General features: G+C 43.7%; 1 protein-coding gene across 8 annotated transcripts in view; it reads left to right on the forward strand.

The window, feature by feature from the left end:
- The window catches only part of MFSD8 (major facilitator superfamily domain containing 8), a 38676-nt gene extending 23496 nt beyond the window's left edge, over positions 1-15180 (forward strand). The window contains exons 1-13 of one of the 8 annotated variants that reach the window (XM_032976087.2): positions 2189-3007; positions 4179-4334; positions 5075-5118; positions 5756-5996; positions 6240-6353; positions 6852-6996; positions 8070-8110; positions 9031-9118; positions 9294-9428; positions 9929-10032; positions 11939-12125; positions 12706-12811; positions 14165-15180. In XM_032976087.2, the coding sequence (XP_032831978.2) occupies positions 4289-4334; positions 5075-5118; positions 5756-5996; positions 6240-6353; positions 6852-6996; positions 8070-8110; positions 9031-9118; positions 9294-9428; positions 9929-10032; positions 11939-12125; positions 12706-12811; positions 14165-14452 (1539 nt within the window). In that variant the 5' untranslated portion in view covers positions 2189-3007; positions 4179-4288 and the 3' untranslated portion in view covers positions 14453-15180. Of the gene's footprint in view, positions 1-2180; positions 3008-4178; positions 4339-5074; positions 5119-5755; positions 5997-6239; positions 6354-6851; positions 6997-8069; positions 8111-9030; positions 9119-9293; positions 9429-9928; positions 10033-11938; positions 12126-12705; positions 14107-14164 lie in introns of those variants that run through there. The other 7 variants (XM_032976096.2, XM_032976077.2, XM_032976069.2 and 4 more) reach the window with 7 other exon arrangements.
- The last annotated feature ends 2721 nt before the right edge of the window (positions 15181-17901 follow it).

Below are 17901 nucleotides of genomic sequence, written 5' to 3' on the forward strand. Positions count from 1 at the left end.
TGCTACTCCGCTGAAGGAACGTAGACTTAAATTGCCTATTGACTTAACATTTCCCAAACACTTGTTTTGCGTATGGCAATGTGTTGCTATACCTCGGTCGTTGAAGCATTGCAGACTCCAGTGGTTTACTACCCATGCCAATTTTCGATATATGAAGTTTCAGTACTGTATAAGGAGCTTTGAATGTAATACAATTATATAAATGGAAGAAATGTTAAATAGTAAATGCATGCACTGAAATTAATACCTTGTTTTAAACATCTATTTACGGTACTACAATATACTATATAAATAAGAATAAAAGTTATAACACGGATTCTTTCACTTTGCGCATCGCGAGGATTGCTAACGTTTGTCTCGGCCAATCGCTATGTTACAGAGCTTTTGGCGTTTGGTGGCCAATGGAACTTTATTATTGCACCAAAGACTTAACACTCGGTGAGCGTTAATACATTTCACAGTACACCGTTTCTTGAATTAATGTCAGTTTTTGTTACGTTACTTGCTCCCCTGGTATGCAGGAGGAGGAATCGTGGGTTCGATCCCGACCCTTTGACGCCTGCTGAATATTTGGAGTCTGCGGTGTCTCCCTCCTCGTGGTCGCGTGGATTTTTATTCGAGGCCCTCCGGATTTTTCGCCTCTACATTTACAAAACATGCGTTTGGAGTTATTCGCCTGTTATAAATTTACCACGAGATAAGTCACTTCGTTGGGCTTTCATTTGTGGCCAGGTCGCTTCTGAAAAAGAATAACATAGCTCATTGGGTCCTTACCTGGTGAAATATAAAAAAAATTTTTGTTGAATATGAATAGTGTTTATAGTTTGAAATGGTGAGTTACGAAGGCTTGGAACGCATCCTCATAGTACTGTCATACGTTATGCAATATACAATGTTTTAATATACGAAGGAAGCTCTAGGAACGCAACTACTTCGTATATCGTGGTACCCTGTGACTTTATTTGTGTGGGAGACGGGAGTCCGCCCCGCACCTCGCGGGGACTCCACCGTGTTAAGCACCGCCGTCATCTGGACGGAATGGACGTCGTTCATTCTCAACAAGATATGATGAGTATGGGGAGAATTTGACACTTAAATCCGCATATAACTCAAGAAACAAACCTCGCAAAAGTAAACGTGCGATGTTGGGCCAGGACATGACAGATGATGATTCAAAAAAATCTGCAGACTAGCTGCTGGATCTCCTGTCTGTTTCAAAGAACAAATTTGACCTCAGGTCTTCGCTCATTTAGCAGCTTCACATTCCCTATTGCCGTACAAAAACTGAAGGAAGGGCCTTTGCTATTGATGCCCCCAGGGTCTAGAATGCTATTGCCAATAAACTGCAACTTGAATCGCTACCAATGAGATCTTCTCTCAAAACTGCTCTAGAAGAGTTGTACACCCCTAGCTGCCACTGCTATTCATTGGCGTAAAATAAAATGTTGCGCTCCGGATTACGCTGCAAAGTATTATCTGTATTTTGATTTAGCGTGCTGATCTTAAAGGTGCATTGAAAATTTTGATACTCGACTGATGCTTCTGTTGTTGTGGAGTAACTCATGCAGCCAGCTATGGCTCTAGGATTTGGTGTTACATGTTATTTATGTAGTTTATTGTAAAAATTCGGTCACAGTCCCAATGATCACTGTTACGTTGCAATTATGGCTTTATTTTTTGGTGATTTCGAAAAGTTTTTTGGTTTGGACATGTTTGTTTTGTTGTAGTACGGAGTTAGACTGATGACCTTAATCTAAGTTTTCTTGTGGTTGTTGTTGTTTGACTTGCATCCCACTGGGATTTTTTGCACAAAGCGTTGGTGTACGGTGCTTTTTTCAGGAATATTTTGCTGTTTTTTCAGGAATATTTTGCTGTTTTTTCATGGATTTTCTGTTTGCACAGTCACATAGTCACTTTAAGATGTTTTTCTTGTTCGTGTTTTTGTTTTTTTTGTTTGTTGTGGTTGCACCCCATTCAAGAGCCGAATGGCTCACAGGGCTATACCAAAATAAATAAACTGAAACTAAAAAAAAACAGACTCTGGCTCCAGCTCCTCTTGGAAGGAGTGGGGGGGGGGACCAGTAGAGTTGTGGTGGGTGTCACCATACGAGTGATTGATTCACTGCTTAGCACAGTGAAAGGTTGTGCAGGGGTGAACATTGTAACGTACACAGAAAAGCATTACGACCGAGCCTACATTCACCCTCCCATCGTAAATCCCACAAATCTGAACCTAATCCGAGTGACAGTGGTCACTTCAATACTTTCATATCTCACGAGGTTATTGCCAACTGAGATTTCAATCTTAAGCAATGATATGTAAAATAAATGTACAATATAACTACAAGCGTTGGATGCAGTCACAATAAATGTGAGATATATGACAGTCGTATAGAACATATAATATATAAGCACAGATATAACGCAGAGCAGACATGCATTCTGAAAATAATAGATGGGTGACAGCAGAGACGGAAAATAGAGATAAATATTATATTTATACAAAACAGTTAATATGCCAGAGATAGTAGACATAACATCGAAGAAATGTACAGTATTTAGAAAGAAGAGATGGGATAAAAGTGCATTCGGAGCTGAAATTAAAAAAAAATCGCACGTGGGTGCAGCATTCACACGGCGTGCACCGCACGGTCGATTTGGCTGTAACAAGGCAGGCAACTTAATTCTTTGACGCACATCACTGCACTGAGTCAACGCACGCAGAGATACAAAATCACTGCGTTTGCTCAGTGACATATAGGTGCGCGCGTGTGTGTGTGCCCGGCGCTTTGAGCCTTTTTTACGCAGTTTTTAGAATGAGCGTGAAGAGCTTGTTGCGATTATTCGGGACTCGTCGATCCCCGCCCATCATGGACGGCCCCTTGCTGTTTCAGAGGGCCTCGTGGAGGAGGGGTGGGGGTACCGTGGGGCCAGAGGTCACTCGGGTAGCGATGTCTGGTGGTGGTGGTGGCGACGAGAGTCCGCTCCTCGGAGCCTCTGACAACTGGTGAGTGCTGGGTCTCTCCGAGAGAGAGGCACACGTGTCTGTGTGCCAGAGATGGAGAGGGAGAAAAACACCACCTGTATTATGGATGATATTGGTCGCGAAAGCCTACGCGTTAAACAGAGAGGTAGCGGCTGTGTGTACTTGCTGCCGTGAGAGGGTAGCGTCGTCAGTGCATGCGTGGAGAGAGGCAGAGCCAAAGGTCCGTGCGTGAGGTGCACCTAGCCTGGCACCCTTCATTCACTGAGTGGCGAATGGCCGGTTATTGTTCGTGAGAGAGGTTAGAAGTGTTCGGTAAGGCACAGCCAGCGGTTGTAAGTTTGTGAGTGGTTGTTGATTAGCCATAGACATTAGGAACAGGGGGAGTTGAGAGCACAGATTACAGAGGATTAAGCGAGTTGCAGACGAAGGGGGACAGGCACGGGAGAATTAGAGACCTGTTACGGTTCCGTACATTGCAGCGTTTCGTAATATTCTCTCTTGGTGTCGTCCATAAAGTGGTCGGTACATAGAGAGCCGAGTGCGGAGCGGCTATGGGACAGCGCTTCACGCACTGAGCAATGTACATCGATATTCTTCCGCACCGTACGTAGCCCACCGTTGCTATGAATTAAAGTGAATTCATTTTTGATTCCCGAACCATGGAAAGTATCAGTGGCAGGTGGTGTCCAAACGTATCCGAGGCCTCCCTGAAGTTAAACTTGTTTTTCTTTATTTTGGTGATTTTGAAAACGTTTTGGTTTAGCCATGTTTGTTTGTTGTAGTACAGAGTTCGCCTGATAACTTTATAATCTAAATTGGCTTATGGTTGTTATTGTTTGACTTGCATCCCACTGGGATTTTTGCACACAGCGTTGATACGCGGTGCTTTTTATGGAAGACTTTGCTGTTTTTTCCTGGGGTTTTCTTTTGCGCGTAGTCACTTTAAGATGTGTTCTTGTTCATGTTTTTGTTTGTTGCGGTTGCACCCGATTCAAGAGCCACATGGCTCACAGGGTTATACCTAATACATTAAACTGAAACTGAAAACTCAACCTTAAATGAGCAACCTGGTCTGTGTGAGCTGTGAAAAACAGGCATTGGGGAGAAATGGGTTGTTGGATATGGTGGAGGCCACATGGCCTCCTCGTGTGCCATAATGCTTGCTTACAGCACTTTCCCCTATATCTTTTAGGCGAATTGAGAGATATCTGCCTTTACCTGCGTGAATGCGTGCGTTACCAGCGACGTCACCAGCGACGTCAATGATGTCCAGGCCTTGTTGGAGGAGACGGAGAGGAGGCGATGGCGCTCAATCCGGGTCATGTATCTCACCATGTTCCTGAGCAGTGTGGGTGAGACTCGATTGCACAGTAATGTCAAAGTGTTTCCATGCACACATGTTTGGTGGTGCTTATCTCAATCGGTGGTTCCGAACACATGTGCAAAATCCACATTCATATGGCAGTTGAATGAATAACTGATTCAACCAGATCTCAAATTTTCAATTTTAAATGCCCCTTCCTAAATTACAGGTTAACACCTTCAGTTATTCTAAATTGATCTTACTGGATTTCTAGTGTACACTGAACAGCCTAGAGCGTTTCTAGTTATGTTTTAACATATTAAGGCAACCACTGTTGACACATATAACAGGCACATACTGAGATATACATATGTAAAAATTATCTATTGCCACTTGTAAAAATCCACTGTATACATATACGTATGTAGGCACATAAAGAACAAAAATTAAAGGGACTGCATTGGCAGTGGCATACATCATAAGCTCAGGACCTCGCCACATTTGTTACTAACGATGCATTTTACCTAAATAATACCCAATGGCCCTTCAGAACAGAAACATGACAGACATTTATATTGTAGTTATAGGTGGAGTTAAAATATTACTCTGTGGTGTCCTTGACAATTTTAAGCTCACAAACAGTTGATATTGGAACAGTTATTTACATACCTGTGGATAAATATGTAGCCATGGGAGTGGAATCCCAAATATGTTGGATCAGGACGCTCACTGCCATGGTCAATCTGAATTATGAAAGATTCTCTGTGAATATGCGTGTGTTTCAGGTTTTTCTATAGTCATGTCCTCAATCTGGCCATTCCTTCAGAAGGTGAGATGTGTGTTGTAGTTGTGTATGTAAGGTCTGCATTAATACAGCTTTACAACTAGTTAAATTATTTGTATGGTTTACAGTGATATTTTCATATGAAACTGCCCATCCATAGTGACCCATATAATAAAGACATGTTCTATAATTTAATGTATGTAGAACTCCTCTGATATAGCACCCTTTTGCACTGGCTCCATGCTTTGACATTATAGATAGAGAAACCTTTCCTTGAGTCTTAATCCTGGGTTCCCAGAGGTACTGGCCCAGTGTGGTCACATGGCCAATATGAACTTTGATAGAAAAACAACCAGTCCCATGTCTTAAATCCAAGTAATGTGAAGAAACAATTTACAAATCTAACATTGTTAATATGAACCCTGTAAAAGATACCAAGCAGCAGGCTTCGTAATCTGACGTGACACTTGCGTATCTCTTGACAAAGACAGCCCCAACTGTTGAACGCACACCATGAAGGGTACCAATTCAGCACCTTGACATGACCACAATGAGTCTGCTGGGTGAGACCAGCCCCGGGTTCTTAACCAACGGCCTCACAGTTGCCAACTCACTTTACCAACATGCCAGGACTTCAAAGATGCCAGCTTGGTTCTCCAACATAGCATTGTGCCGCCTACAGGTGGACCCCTCCAGCAGCCCCACATTCCTGGGTTGGGTGCTGGCATCATACAGCCTTGCCCAGCTGTTTGCCTGCCCTGCCCTGGGGGCATGGGCCAACGCCAGGGGCAGCTCCATGCCCCTTCTCACCTCCATGCTGCTGGGCACTGCCGGTCATGTCATGTACATGTATGCCCACGCCGTGCACTCGAGGGGACGCTTCCTTGTGCTAGCAGCACGCATTTTTCTCGGTCTGGGAGCTGGTACGACACAAATACACACAACGGGCATAGGACACAACGTGTACACTTTCTTTACAAGACACCACACGCACACCACACACTCAATCAGTATCCGGTGTTGTGTATATGCTGAAAAAAGCACTTCCATTTTTAATAGGTGCTCCCTTAAGAGCATTTGCCCAACCTTTGTGACTTCATGGGGATCTGTCTTTTTGCATGCATATATTTATGTGTTTGCATGTATACTTATGTGTGTGTATGTAGGTAATGTGGCTGTGGTGCGTGCATTTGCGTCGGCGGCCACCAATATGGAGGAGCGCACGCCTGTTATGGCCAACCTTAGTGCCTGCCAGGCACTGGGGTTCATACTCGGCCCAGGTGAGTAAGTATGCAGATCATATAATGCATTGTAAGCAACTATTACACTGCATGCAATTCCATTGAATTACATTGCATTTTTTATTGTTACGGGATAAACTTTCCTCTACTAAATTCAGCTTACTTAAACTGCACTTGAATCTTTGGAATTAAATACAAATTCAGTTTTTTATTTAATCCATCGCTTGCTCTTTGCTGTGTTCTGCAAAAAACATTGCAACTATTCTCAGGATATTCTTGGTTCTTTCGGTAAAGTCACGTTGAAGGGAAACAATAAGAATATGAATCACTGCAGTCACGAAAGCTTTAAATAAAAAAAAAAATTCTCAGGATGTTTGACAAATTTTCAAGATAATCACAAACTTGTATTTTGTAGTTATAAGCTAGTAGTTTATAATCTTCAAAACAAGGCAGGCAAGAATACCACGTGCCATACTCGTGTGTTACACGAGAGCTGCGAAGCTGTGACCCCTGCCTGCGTGCACCATGTGAGCACAGTGCTGCAGACGGTGCTGACGTGGGTGGGCGAGGAGGGGGTATCGTGGCCCCCACTTGCCCTGCAGCTCAACATGTATACGGCGCCTGCGCTGCTTGGAGCCGCCCTCACCCTCGCCAACGCCATCCTCGTCACCTGCGCTTTCTGGTTAGCGGGGTGGCGAGCCCGAGGAGAGGGGGAGGAAGTGGTAGGTGAGCAGAGAGAGAGAGAGAGGAGAGAGAAATGAGGGTAGAAGGTATTGGAAGGGAGACACAAGGAGAGTGAGAGAGGAAAGAGAGGGAGGGGAGGAAGAGTGAGAAGAGAGAGGGGAGATAATTGGAAAGAGAGGGAAGGTGAAATGAGAGGGAGCAACAGGAGATGGAGGAAAAGTGAGACAAAGGGGAAGCTCAGGGAAGGCATAGAGAAAGTAAGATAGAGAAGGGAAGAGAGGGAAGATAGAAATTGGAAGGGAGGTGAGAAGTTGAAGCACACCTTGTATGCTTTGCTGATTTAATACCGTAAAATATTTGGAAGCTGGAATCAGGGATAGGCTAGGAGGATATCTGTATTCAATAAATAACAAACCAAACAACCCTGACTAGAAAATTGTTCACACACGAACTACGCTGTGCATGACAGTGATGGTATGTGAATATGAGCTAGCAATTCTAAAGCTATGTGTGGTACACATGCACTTGTCTGTTGTATGCAATTCAATTATTTGTTCACTTGGGCGGCTTGTGTTCTGATGAATCTTCTTTGTTGTTTTTTAACATTTATATTATTTAACGTTATTTTACAAATAAATAATAAATTATTCCGGCCCTTCAGAAAATCTTCAGCCTTATGAATCTTCAACTTTACACTTCACACATTAGTCTTACACCTCTCAATCATGATGGGTGATGGTAAGCGATTAAGAATAAACAGTCATAACAGCAATCATTTTTTGTTGCATCATGAAATAAAAAAAATATTACGTGATACATATGTCGTTTATTATTATTGTTATGCTGTTATTTAAATGGTCGAAGTGTTACCTGTGTGTAAATATATAACATTTGTATTTATGTATTACAGCATTTGCTTATTTAAAGTATTCAGTACATGCACTGTAACCGGAGAGACTCTTTCTCAAATTCCTTTGGCTTTGAGAGGTTTTGCTGTGATGTGCTCGCTAGTTCAGTAGCCTGAAAGAATGATCTTGGATATTGATATGTGCACGTGTTTCTCTTCCCCAGGGAACAAAAATTGAAAACAGACAACAGCTCCGCTGATACGGGTGAGAGTCACAATTATTCATTGTAGAGATTGCTAGTTGATACATAGGGTTTAAAATTGACATGTAAAGATCACTGGCCCCATAACCACTGAGATCCTGGACTTGAATCTGGACTCAAACCTCAGATTAAACCGAGTTATTATGTTGAATGAGTGCACCTGTGATGTGATGTCACTTTGGTTTCTGTGGAGACCTCCACAAAGAGCTTTCATGTATCCGTGTGTGATTGTCTTTGTGTGTTGGTGTCATTGTGGGAATGTGTACGTATGTGAGGAAATGGTGGTGTAGTGGTTAGTTCACTGCACTATGAACCTGGCAACCAAGGTTCGATTCCTGGCAATGGCTCATTTTAGTGGTTGTGATATCTGAACTGGTCCTTGGCAGCCCCTGTGTAGCTCAGCGTTATATGAGCAAGCATCCAGTGCAGTCTATAAATATCAGAACTTCGGAGACAAAGGTGCCAAGCTGAGGTTTGGCCATACCACCCCCATGGTGCCCACTAAAAGGAACCCACTAACAGCATTTTTTCAATATAGGCTATACAGGGAATATTTGTACGTTGTATCTGTGTCCATCAGGCTAAAAATCGATCTTTAAGTCTGATGTTAGTATACATATCATCAGGCAGGGTTAATCCACTTTTGGATGAAGGCCTTCCCAATTGTGTCTCATTAAAATTATCAACTCGTGCCACAACAACACGGGTGAATTACATGTTGAAAAAGAAAACTGAACGTATCCTTAGAAAAAATAGGTGATTCTTTATATTTGAAGTGAAGAGAGAGAGAGTGCTCATAAGAATAACGTATCGTCGGAGACCAGTAATGCACGCGAGAGACAGTGTATATATGTGAGGAGTAAATTTGCATGTACACATTGCGTATGCATATGAGATATCTGCATGTGTGTTTGTATTACAGATACGCGGATGAGCTTAAACCTGTTAGCCGTGATCACTTCCAACATTCTCTTTTTTGTCACTCTCTTCATTTTCACGGTATTTGAGACGTACGTATCCACACTCGCACACACTTGTGTGTTTCGTATGTGTCTTTGATATATTTGTGTGTTGCGTGTGTGAGTATGTTTTGTGTGCGAGTGTCTTTGATATGTGTATGTCTGTGTTGCATGTGTATTTGATGTGTGGGTGATGTGATGTGTGTTTTTGTGTGTGTATGCGCAGAATTGCTACACCCCTCAGCATGCACATGTTTGCATGGTCCCGTGCTCAGGCCGTGCTTTACGATGGTCTCCTCCTGGCTGGCCTGGGCCTGCAGGCCATCGGGGTCTTCATGGCTGCTAAGCCCCTCACCCCACGGTGAATGGCAATGATGGTGATGTGAGGCTGTTGGTTTGATGATCATGGTGGTTCAAAGATGTTGGTAATAGTCTGATGGTGATGATAAATATGGTGGTGTTAGTACAGTGACAATATTGGTCACAATAGTGATGTGGTGATAATGGTTTATTGGTTATGCGAAGGTAAAAGTTGTTATAAAATAAGAGTTCCATATCAAATATGACAATAGTATATTCTTGGTTTTTTCAGTAAAGTTTCCCTTCTACGTGACTTTACCGAAAGAACCAAGAATATGAATCCCTGCAGTCACGAAAGCTTTAAATCAAAATGACAATAGTAGTCTACGTTTCTGCTTAACATCGTGTCAGAAGGTGTTCTCGAGTGAAACGTTGTGTTATTGTTGCAGGCTGGGAAGATGGTTGTTAATGTTTTTGACTGGAATAGTGGTTGTTGCAGGCTGGGAGAGTGATTGCTGTTGTTGCAGGCTGGAATAGTTGTTGTTGCTGTTTTTGTTGCAGGCTAGGCGAGCGGTTGTTGTTGGTGGTTGGGTTGGTGCTCGTTCTCACCGGATATTTTGTGCTGCTTCCCTGGGGTCATCAACTTCCTCCCCTCGCCTGGCAGAGTGAGAGGACCTCAGTAATCACCATCACCACCGAACCCTCAATTATAAACAGTCGTCACCATCTATATCTTCATGGCCATTGACAACCTTACTACCGTCATTGATAGCACCACACTTCAACTTAATTCCCACATTCAGATAAGCCGCGTACTTTGGTATTTTACGAATTTGAAGTATGAATCACACCTGATGTTTAAATTTAATGCGTAATAAAATGCATAGCAATTTTGCTGCACAGCATTGAGTTCGGAGGAGAGAAAAAAAAACTGACACCAAAGCGGTAAAGGAGGACTCCTTGATTTTTTTGTTTTATTTTGTTTTGGAATTTTAACATTGTTGAAAGACTCCTTTTGGGAATATTCTTGGGTTTTTTTGTTCTACCCTTGTAACATTGTAGTTAAACTCCACTTCTCTAGTCAATGCATATCTCATAAGTTAGCATTAAATATTGTACATTAGAAACATTGCTAAAGATTTCAAGGTAATGTTGCATTTTACCTCCTGAAATATATGCTTGCTTCGTGTCAAAATTGGAGGGAAAATTACTCAAAAGACTCAAAAAGTATCTGGCGTTTTATACACTACACTAGCTCAAGTCTTATTCGCACTCTTACCGAGTCCCACACATTCACACTCTCGTACACACCCCCTTGCACACTTTATCTCTCTCACACTTTTTCACACACATTCACTCCCTCAAACTTATATGCCCACCTCAATCAAACACGCTCACTCTCTTGGCTCCAGTCTTGCCGTTCTTCTCTCACATCCTCAGTCTTCTTCAATCATACTATATCCCCTCCATCCCCTCTCAGTGTCGGTGTTCTGCCGAGTTCGGTTTTGTGTCCCTTACTATTCTATCTCTATATTTCGCCTCTTCAATCTATTATCCCCTCTCTGCTTTCCTCATTTATTTCCTGACGATACCCAAATCTTCTTATATCCCTCATTACTCATGACCGTTCTTCTCATATCTCCTCCCGTCTGGCTGCCATCTAATCCTGGAAGGTGCTTCACTCACTCGCAATCCTTCGAAAGCATCAATAATTTTCAATCTGGTCTCTCACTCTTCACCTCCCATCCCAACCATCTTCCCTCCTCTCTTTCTCACTCCTGTTTCCTCTGCCGTCAACCTTGACTCTTCCCTTACTTTTTACACCCACATATCCGCTACTACTCGCATCTGCGGCTTTCATCTATTCAACATCAGGAAAAATCATCCTCTTATTTAAATTTCTTCCACCAAAAAAATTTTTATTTGCTGATCTTAAACCATGTGGACTAATGTAATTATTTTATTTTTATTATCCCTGCCTCTGCTCTCACTCCCCTCCAACAGATTAAAAATACTTATGCACCAGTTATTTTCAATCTTCCCTTCAACACTCACACTGCGTCTCTCCTCCACTTCACTGGCTTGTCGTTTACTACCGCTGTATTTTCAAATACCGAACACCTTGCCCCACCTCATGGCCTTGCCCCACCTTATCTTGCCTCTTTCATCTCCTTCCATGTCCCTACTCATCTTCTTCATTCACAATCTTCTTTCTCTTTCTGTCCCTCCTTCTGCCTGTGCCCAATTCTGTGTTCAGTCCTTCTCCCTCCTTGCACCCCTCCACTGGAATAAACTTTCCCGTACATTAAGCAGTCCCCCTACATAACCTCCTACCATTTCTCTCTTAAAGCTTACCTCTTCTCTATTGCCCTTTCTCTTCTTCGCCACTCCATTCCTTCCCATCCATTCCCTACATGTTCATGAACCGTAAGTACCCTCTATTTCTGTCTCTCATTCCATGATTAGATTATTTTACACACAAACCCATGACAGCATTTTTTCAGCTTACTATAACATGTTTTCTCTCCAGTGCATTAAACCATACATCTCTCCTTGTTGTCTTTCCATCAGCCATTGATAACATCACAGAGTCACCTTCTTCAACAACAGCCTCCCTGACCGGTCTATCCACTATCGCCCCAAGAGAAGGCGGCCCTGCTCTTGAGCAGTTCATTCAGATGTTGAGATCAGATGATGGAAGTGGTCAGGGCTGTCCCTTCATCTCCCAGCCCTGGTGCCTGCACGTCCCCGTCATCAGGTGACAGCCAATCAGGCCAGGTGTTACAATTTTTGTTGGCAGTCCTACAGGTAGCTGAGGCTAGTATCCTGGAATTGGGAAACTACCCTGGACTCGATGTTGTGGGCTTTTGTTTAACATCCTTTAAGGGCCGATCTTACCACTAGTTACATCTAGACAGAATTAAAACTGTTGAATATGGTCACTTTGTTATTTTCGTCGTTTGTTTCACGGATCCTGTGTTCCTCATATATTCCCTTTCCTGTGTACTACAGAACAGAACGTTGAAATGTCCTAGGTTTACAATTGGTAGCAGGTAAAATAATCCATTCGGACATGTAAAAATGTATTATCATTCAATGTGTTGTATATGTATTTCTTTAAACATAAGGATATATATATCTCATAGTCTAGAGTCGGATATATTTTGAAGGTATACATTTTTAAAGAAACAGCACATTTAGAAAAAGAAAACGCTAAGTGAAAACCCATGGACAGTGTATTATGTCCTGTGTATTCAATATATTTTTCCCATATGCGTGTGTCCTTATTGTTCAATATGTCCAGCCCAATGTCACTGTTCCCCATGTCTCCTGTTCAGATTGGCTCAGTTCATCTGTGGCCTTGTGCTGATTGGGGCCGGGTACCCATTGTGCACCCTCACCACCTACTCACTCTACTCCAAGATTCTCGGAGACAGACCACAGGTGCGGGAGTGTGTGTGCATTTGTGTGAATGTGCCGTGCCGACCTTCAGAGGCGCTCGCTAACAACACTTGCCCCAACAGTTTGTTAAGGCTATACAAGTGTACACATGTATGTGTGTCTTTATGTTTGAGTAATGGGGCAGTTGTGGAGTGGAAAAATTTACATCCCTGGGTAGTGTGGTTATGGCCAACTCCAGTTTGATAGGAGAGGTCTCACAAGCTATCTGGTTTCTTGCTCCACACAAAGATTTGGTTCTTCCTGGCCACAGTCATGCCATCCCTACTCTCTATGCTTGTGAAACGTGGGCCACGAATGGAACATCTGCACTGGTTTGAAATATTCATCCTGGCCTGCTTGTGTGAGGAGCTCACATATCCTTGAAAGATCCTGAAACATTCCTAATAGTTAGTTCCTCTGGCAGGCACGGCTACGTTACCTGGGTCATGTAGCTCACATGCCCAGCCATCACATGCCCAAGCAGCTTGTTTGGCCAGATAGAGGGGGCTAAACGGGCGCAGCACAGGATGGAGAAGAGATGGACTAATGCAGTACAGGAAGATGTGGACTAAGTGGACTTGTCTAAGATTGGTACCAGGGGTATCACGATCGGCCTCTGTGGAGGAGGCTCGTGAAGGACGCTACTGGGCAGTTGGAGGCAGTCGCCCTCCACCAAGGGAAGAGGAGCGATGCTCACAACGAGTGGAGAATCTGGCAGCTAAGATGCAGCATATTAACATAGGGGTGCAAGTGGGGCATCTGCCTGTCATCTCAGTCAACCCATGGCACCTGGGTCTGACCCACGACCTGCTGGCAAGCCTTCCACACTCCACGTGGCCTCAACATGCACCTAGCCTGACACAACCGCCGTGTCATCATCAATGCCACTTAACGGCGAAAAGCAGCTTTTGTTCAGAGTGTACAACAGCAGCAGTAAATGGCATCTGGACCTTGATAAAGTCTCTCCTAGGTAAACCCAGCCTAGAATGAGTTCTTTAAACATTGAGAGTATGCATGCATATTTAATTGATGTGTACAGACCCAATATCATATCTGTGCATCCATACATATCTGCTTGCATAAGGAATGCAAATGTTCTGTAACATCGGTGAGCTGTCACTTCTTTTTTTGTCCTGAGGATTTAAATGCAAGTGATATTTATTGAAGAATGAAACTGAAATATTGTATCTGTGGTGTTGGACTTTGCTTGAGAAAATGTTAAATGTGTGGCAAACCGATAATAGATGTTTACATCGTTTTCTACACTGGTGACACTAAAGCAAAATTAACAACCATAATTCCACCACCTCCAATTCTATACATTTGTGTGTGCATGTGTACTTGTTGAGCACGCAGGGTGTATTCATGGGCTGGCTGACCGCAAGCGGGAGTTTGGCACGTGTGCTCGGCCCCATGTTCGTGGCCCAGGCCTACGTGAGAGCAGGGCCCCGCATTGCCTTTGGCTCTGTGGCGGCTGTTGTGGCAGCGGCGCTGGGCCTCCTCCTCGCCACGTACCCCCACCTCCGGCCGTTGACGCCAGCGGTCATAAGCCCGGAGCACAACGAGCCACCCAGCCACTCTCCAGACTCATCAATAATGGCTGACCCTTCTGACTGTGATCAGAGGCTGCCTCTTTTAGATTAAACATCAGCTGCTTCAGCCCGCCTATAAGATGCAACCCAGTCCCAGAGAAGTAGGCATTTTCCCACACCGAGATACATTTTAAGCTTTGCCAACGAGTTAACAGATTTGAAAATCATGTCAGGAACATCACTATTGCACTCTGTTGATGTCACTGTGACATATCACCGAAATGTATTTTTCGTTCTCATTAAGTTTCAAACATATGTTGGGCAGCAGGAAACAGCTTACGTGCATATCTACAAGAGTTAGTGTGTAGCATCCTTATTTACAAAGCTCTCTATTCTGATTACAGCCAAAAGTCCTCTGGCTAAGCATAAACGTCAACCCTTAGACTGTAAACAATATCCACCCATTATGAGGTCTTCTGACCAATCACTCTTTTAACACGAAACCGCTTCCCTCTCAAAGACTGGCACAGACGAGGAAGAAATAGACACTGTAGTTTATTTGACCATTTCAATCAAAATATTGCGAATTAATTTGGTACGTGTACATATTAATTTCATTTGTGATATTTACATTTCTATTTAAATAATGTATTTTTTAAATTTGTTTATAATGGTGAACAAAAATGCAATGTATAAAATTTGTAATGATAAATGTAAAATTAACGGTTCTGTAAATGTTTCAATTGTGTAGTGCGAAAACGGTAGTTCTGTGTACAGTTTTGCATTTTTTTGTCCATGGAACAAAATGAGTTGTTAAATTAAAAGCAAATATAAACATGACTCCATTCTGTCAATAAAATATTTCTTAGTCTATTGGTTCTCCAGACCAACATCACCTGGCAACTTTGTTTAAGCCAGAATACTGGACTGCTTTTGACCTGGGTTTTATAAGCAGTCAGGCATGTTAAACATCCTGCTGGATTACTAGATATTAATGGAGAGAGGATCTCGTATAAATGTGATTCTGCCGACACCCAGATCTAAACCGGTCCAGTTTGCATGCTTCAACAAATGCTGGTTGAAACATGTTGCTCTGCAATACCAAGAAGCTGATAGACTGAAACATTGTGTTATATGTGGTGGAAAAATGGAGTTGTGCTTATGTCTGCTGCTAACCATGTTCCACAACACCACTGTATAAACCAGTGTAAAGCCATACCCTATGGCCCTTAGCCATGAGGTCTACCATTTCAAAACGGGTCGCAATCTACATTACATCACCTTGGCTACACCAATTCTAGAATGGTAACTAATATATACATGTACTGTATGTACACATTTTTCTAGCATATTAGCACAATGCACTTGGATCCTGGAATTTGGGTTCTTCAGTTCCACATTCAAGTCTTCATCTGCATTGGTCCTTACTGAAATGAGTACGGAGAGCAGTGGCTTTCAACATTATTGGTATGGTCGCCCCCCAATCAAGACCACTTGATTGGGGGGCTACCTGCTTTGGGGGGGTGCAGAACGGGTTGAGAAATGCTGACCCAGAGTGTGGACATCCATGATAGACACCAGAATGTGCTGTGCAGGCCTTAATAGGTGCTAACAGCACTTGACTTGTCGTTATTACTGTTTATCTGCCAAGGATGGGGCACCTTGTCCTTATTGGGGGCTGATTAAGCCATTTAAACCACTTGTGGACAACACATTGTTAACTACCTCGCCTGGTGTACAGGTGTAGAAACACAAATAGAGGTCATTGCGTTGTTGCGTCAGCCACGGTTTCTGGGGGACACGTGACCGGGAGCCGGGAGCTCCGGACTTGATACAGCAGGGGGCGTGGCCGAGGGCGGAGCGAGGCCGCGTGCCAGGGACGTGAAGGGGAAGCGGCCGAGAGAGATTCGGGTCTCGTTTTGTGGGGATCAACTGGAAGTTCTTCGCTCCTCGTTCGTCGTGCAGTCTTGACTGGGATTCGTCAGGCAGCATGTGTGCTGCCTGACGAATCCCAGTCAAGACTGCCCATTCGTTTAGTTAAGGTGCCGTCCATAAATGACGTCACGCACCTAGGGGTGGGGGGTGTCATACATTTGTGACGATGTGTGACGAGGGGGGGGGGGTTGAGAAATGTGACGTCATATCAAAATGCGCAACTTTAAATAAATATAGACAACCCGTTCTACTTAAATTTCGATTTAAAGCTTTCGTGACTGCAGTTGTACACTACAATGACAATAGTTTAAAGCGATTTGAAGCATGTTTTATTATTTGTGGGGGGGGGGGGGGCAGAGCTTTGTGACGTCATATTTGAGGGGGGGGTCTGACTTTTTGTGATGCTGTGTGACTAGGGGGGAGGGGGGTAAAAAATTCGTCCAAAATCGCGTGACGTCATTTATGGACGGCCCCTAACGCACACGCACATCGCGACAGATAGCCACACCTAGCTCGCGCACTCAAGAGTGTTCAGTTTGTTTATTAAGCGTGTTGCCTCCAACGTACAGTGTGTGCGCGTCTCCATGCATGTTAGACACAACACAGGTCCGTGGGCTTAATCCAAACCCTGACAACCTGTATATTTGGAGTTTGCATGTTTTCCCCGTGGTCGTATAGATTTTTCTCCGTGTCCTTCGGTGACCCGCATTTTAAAACATGCGTTTAGAGTAGTTGGCTTCCGTACATTACCACATCAGCCACTTCGTAGAGCTTTCATTTGTGGCCAGGTTGCTTCTGAAAAAGCGAAATAGCTCAGTGGGTCTTACCTGTTAAATAAGATGCATGCAAAAATAATTAGGGCTCGCCTTTACAGGTGACTGGGAGTGCTACATTTAGATAGTTACTCGGGGCTGAACAATTAATAGATTTCAAATCGAAATCGCAATTTGATACAATGCGATTAGTAAATTGCAAAGGCTGTGCAATTTGAAAAGTCATGCTACTTATTGGAATTGTTTTATTTTTGTTATAACTTTCTTTATTTAACTTAATTGTTCTATGTTTCATTGTGCTACGTTGGAAGCAATTCATATATTTAAGTTCTCATCCTTGCATTAGAGCAGTTGATATTTTGATGGTATCACGTGGTAATGCTCCATCACGTGTTGTCGTAGAACCACGTGGAGACAGAACTTCTTGTAAGGGCTTTCGCCTTTTATTAAACACGGGTTAAACACTCGGCTCACACCAGGGGTAGGTATCCTCTCGTCCTAACCTCGGCTATCCCCTGGGCTCTCTCACTCGGGACGGGGGTTCATCCAACGCCGCCCGGCCGAGGAGAGAAGAACCCCACTCACTCTCAGCTGATTCTCACAGACTTCTTCGAGCCCTACTCTCGGCTATCTCTTCGGCTCTCCCACTCGTCCACCCCGGACGGGGGTTCAGCCAACACCGTGCGGTCACGAGCGGGAGAGACCTCCTGCAGCCAATTCACACTCCGGGCTCCCACAACGACCACGCCCCTCGTCACGGGGTCCCCCTTAATTACCCCTTGGGCAGCTCCTCCCTTTCACTTGGACCCCACCCGTTCTCGGCGTCTTACAGCGCTCATGACATGACGTCATC

Source organism: Petromyzon marinus, chromosome 3 (genome assembly GCF_048934315.1).
Source record: "Petromyzon marinus isolate PM22_M1 ecotype Great Lakes invasive population chromosome 3, UKy_Petmar_22M1.pri1.0, whole genome shotgun sequence".
NCBI classification, from domain to species: Eukaryota; Metazoa; Chordata; class Hyperoartia; order Petromyzontiformes; family Petromyzontidae; genus Petromyzon; species Petromyzon marinus.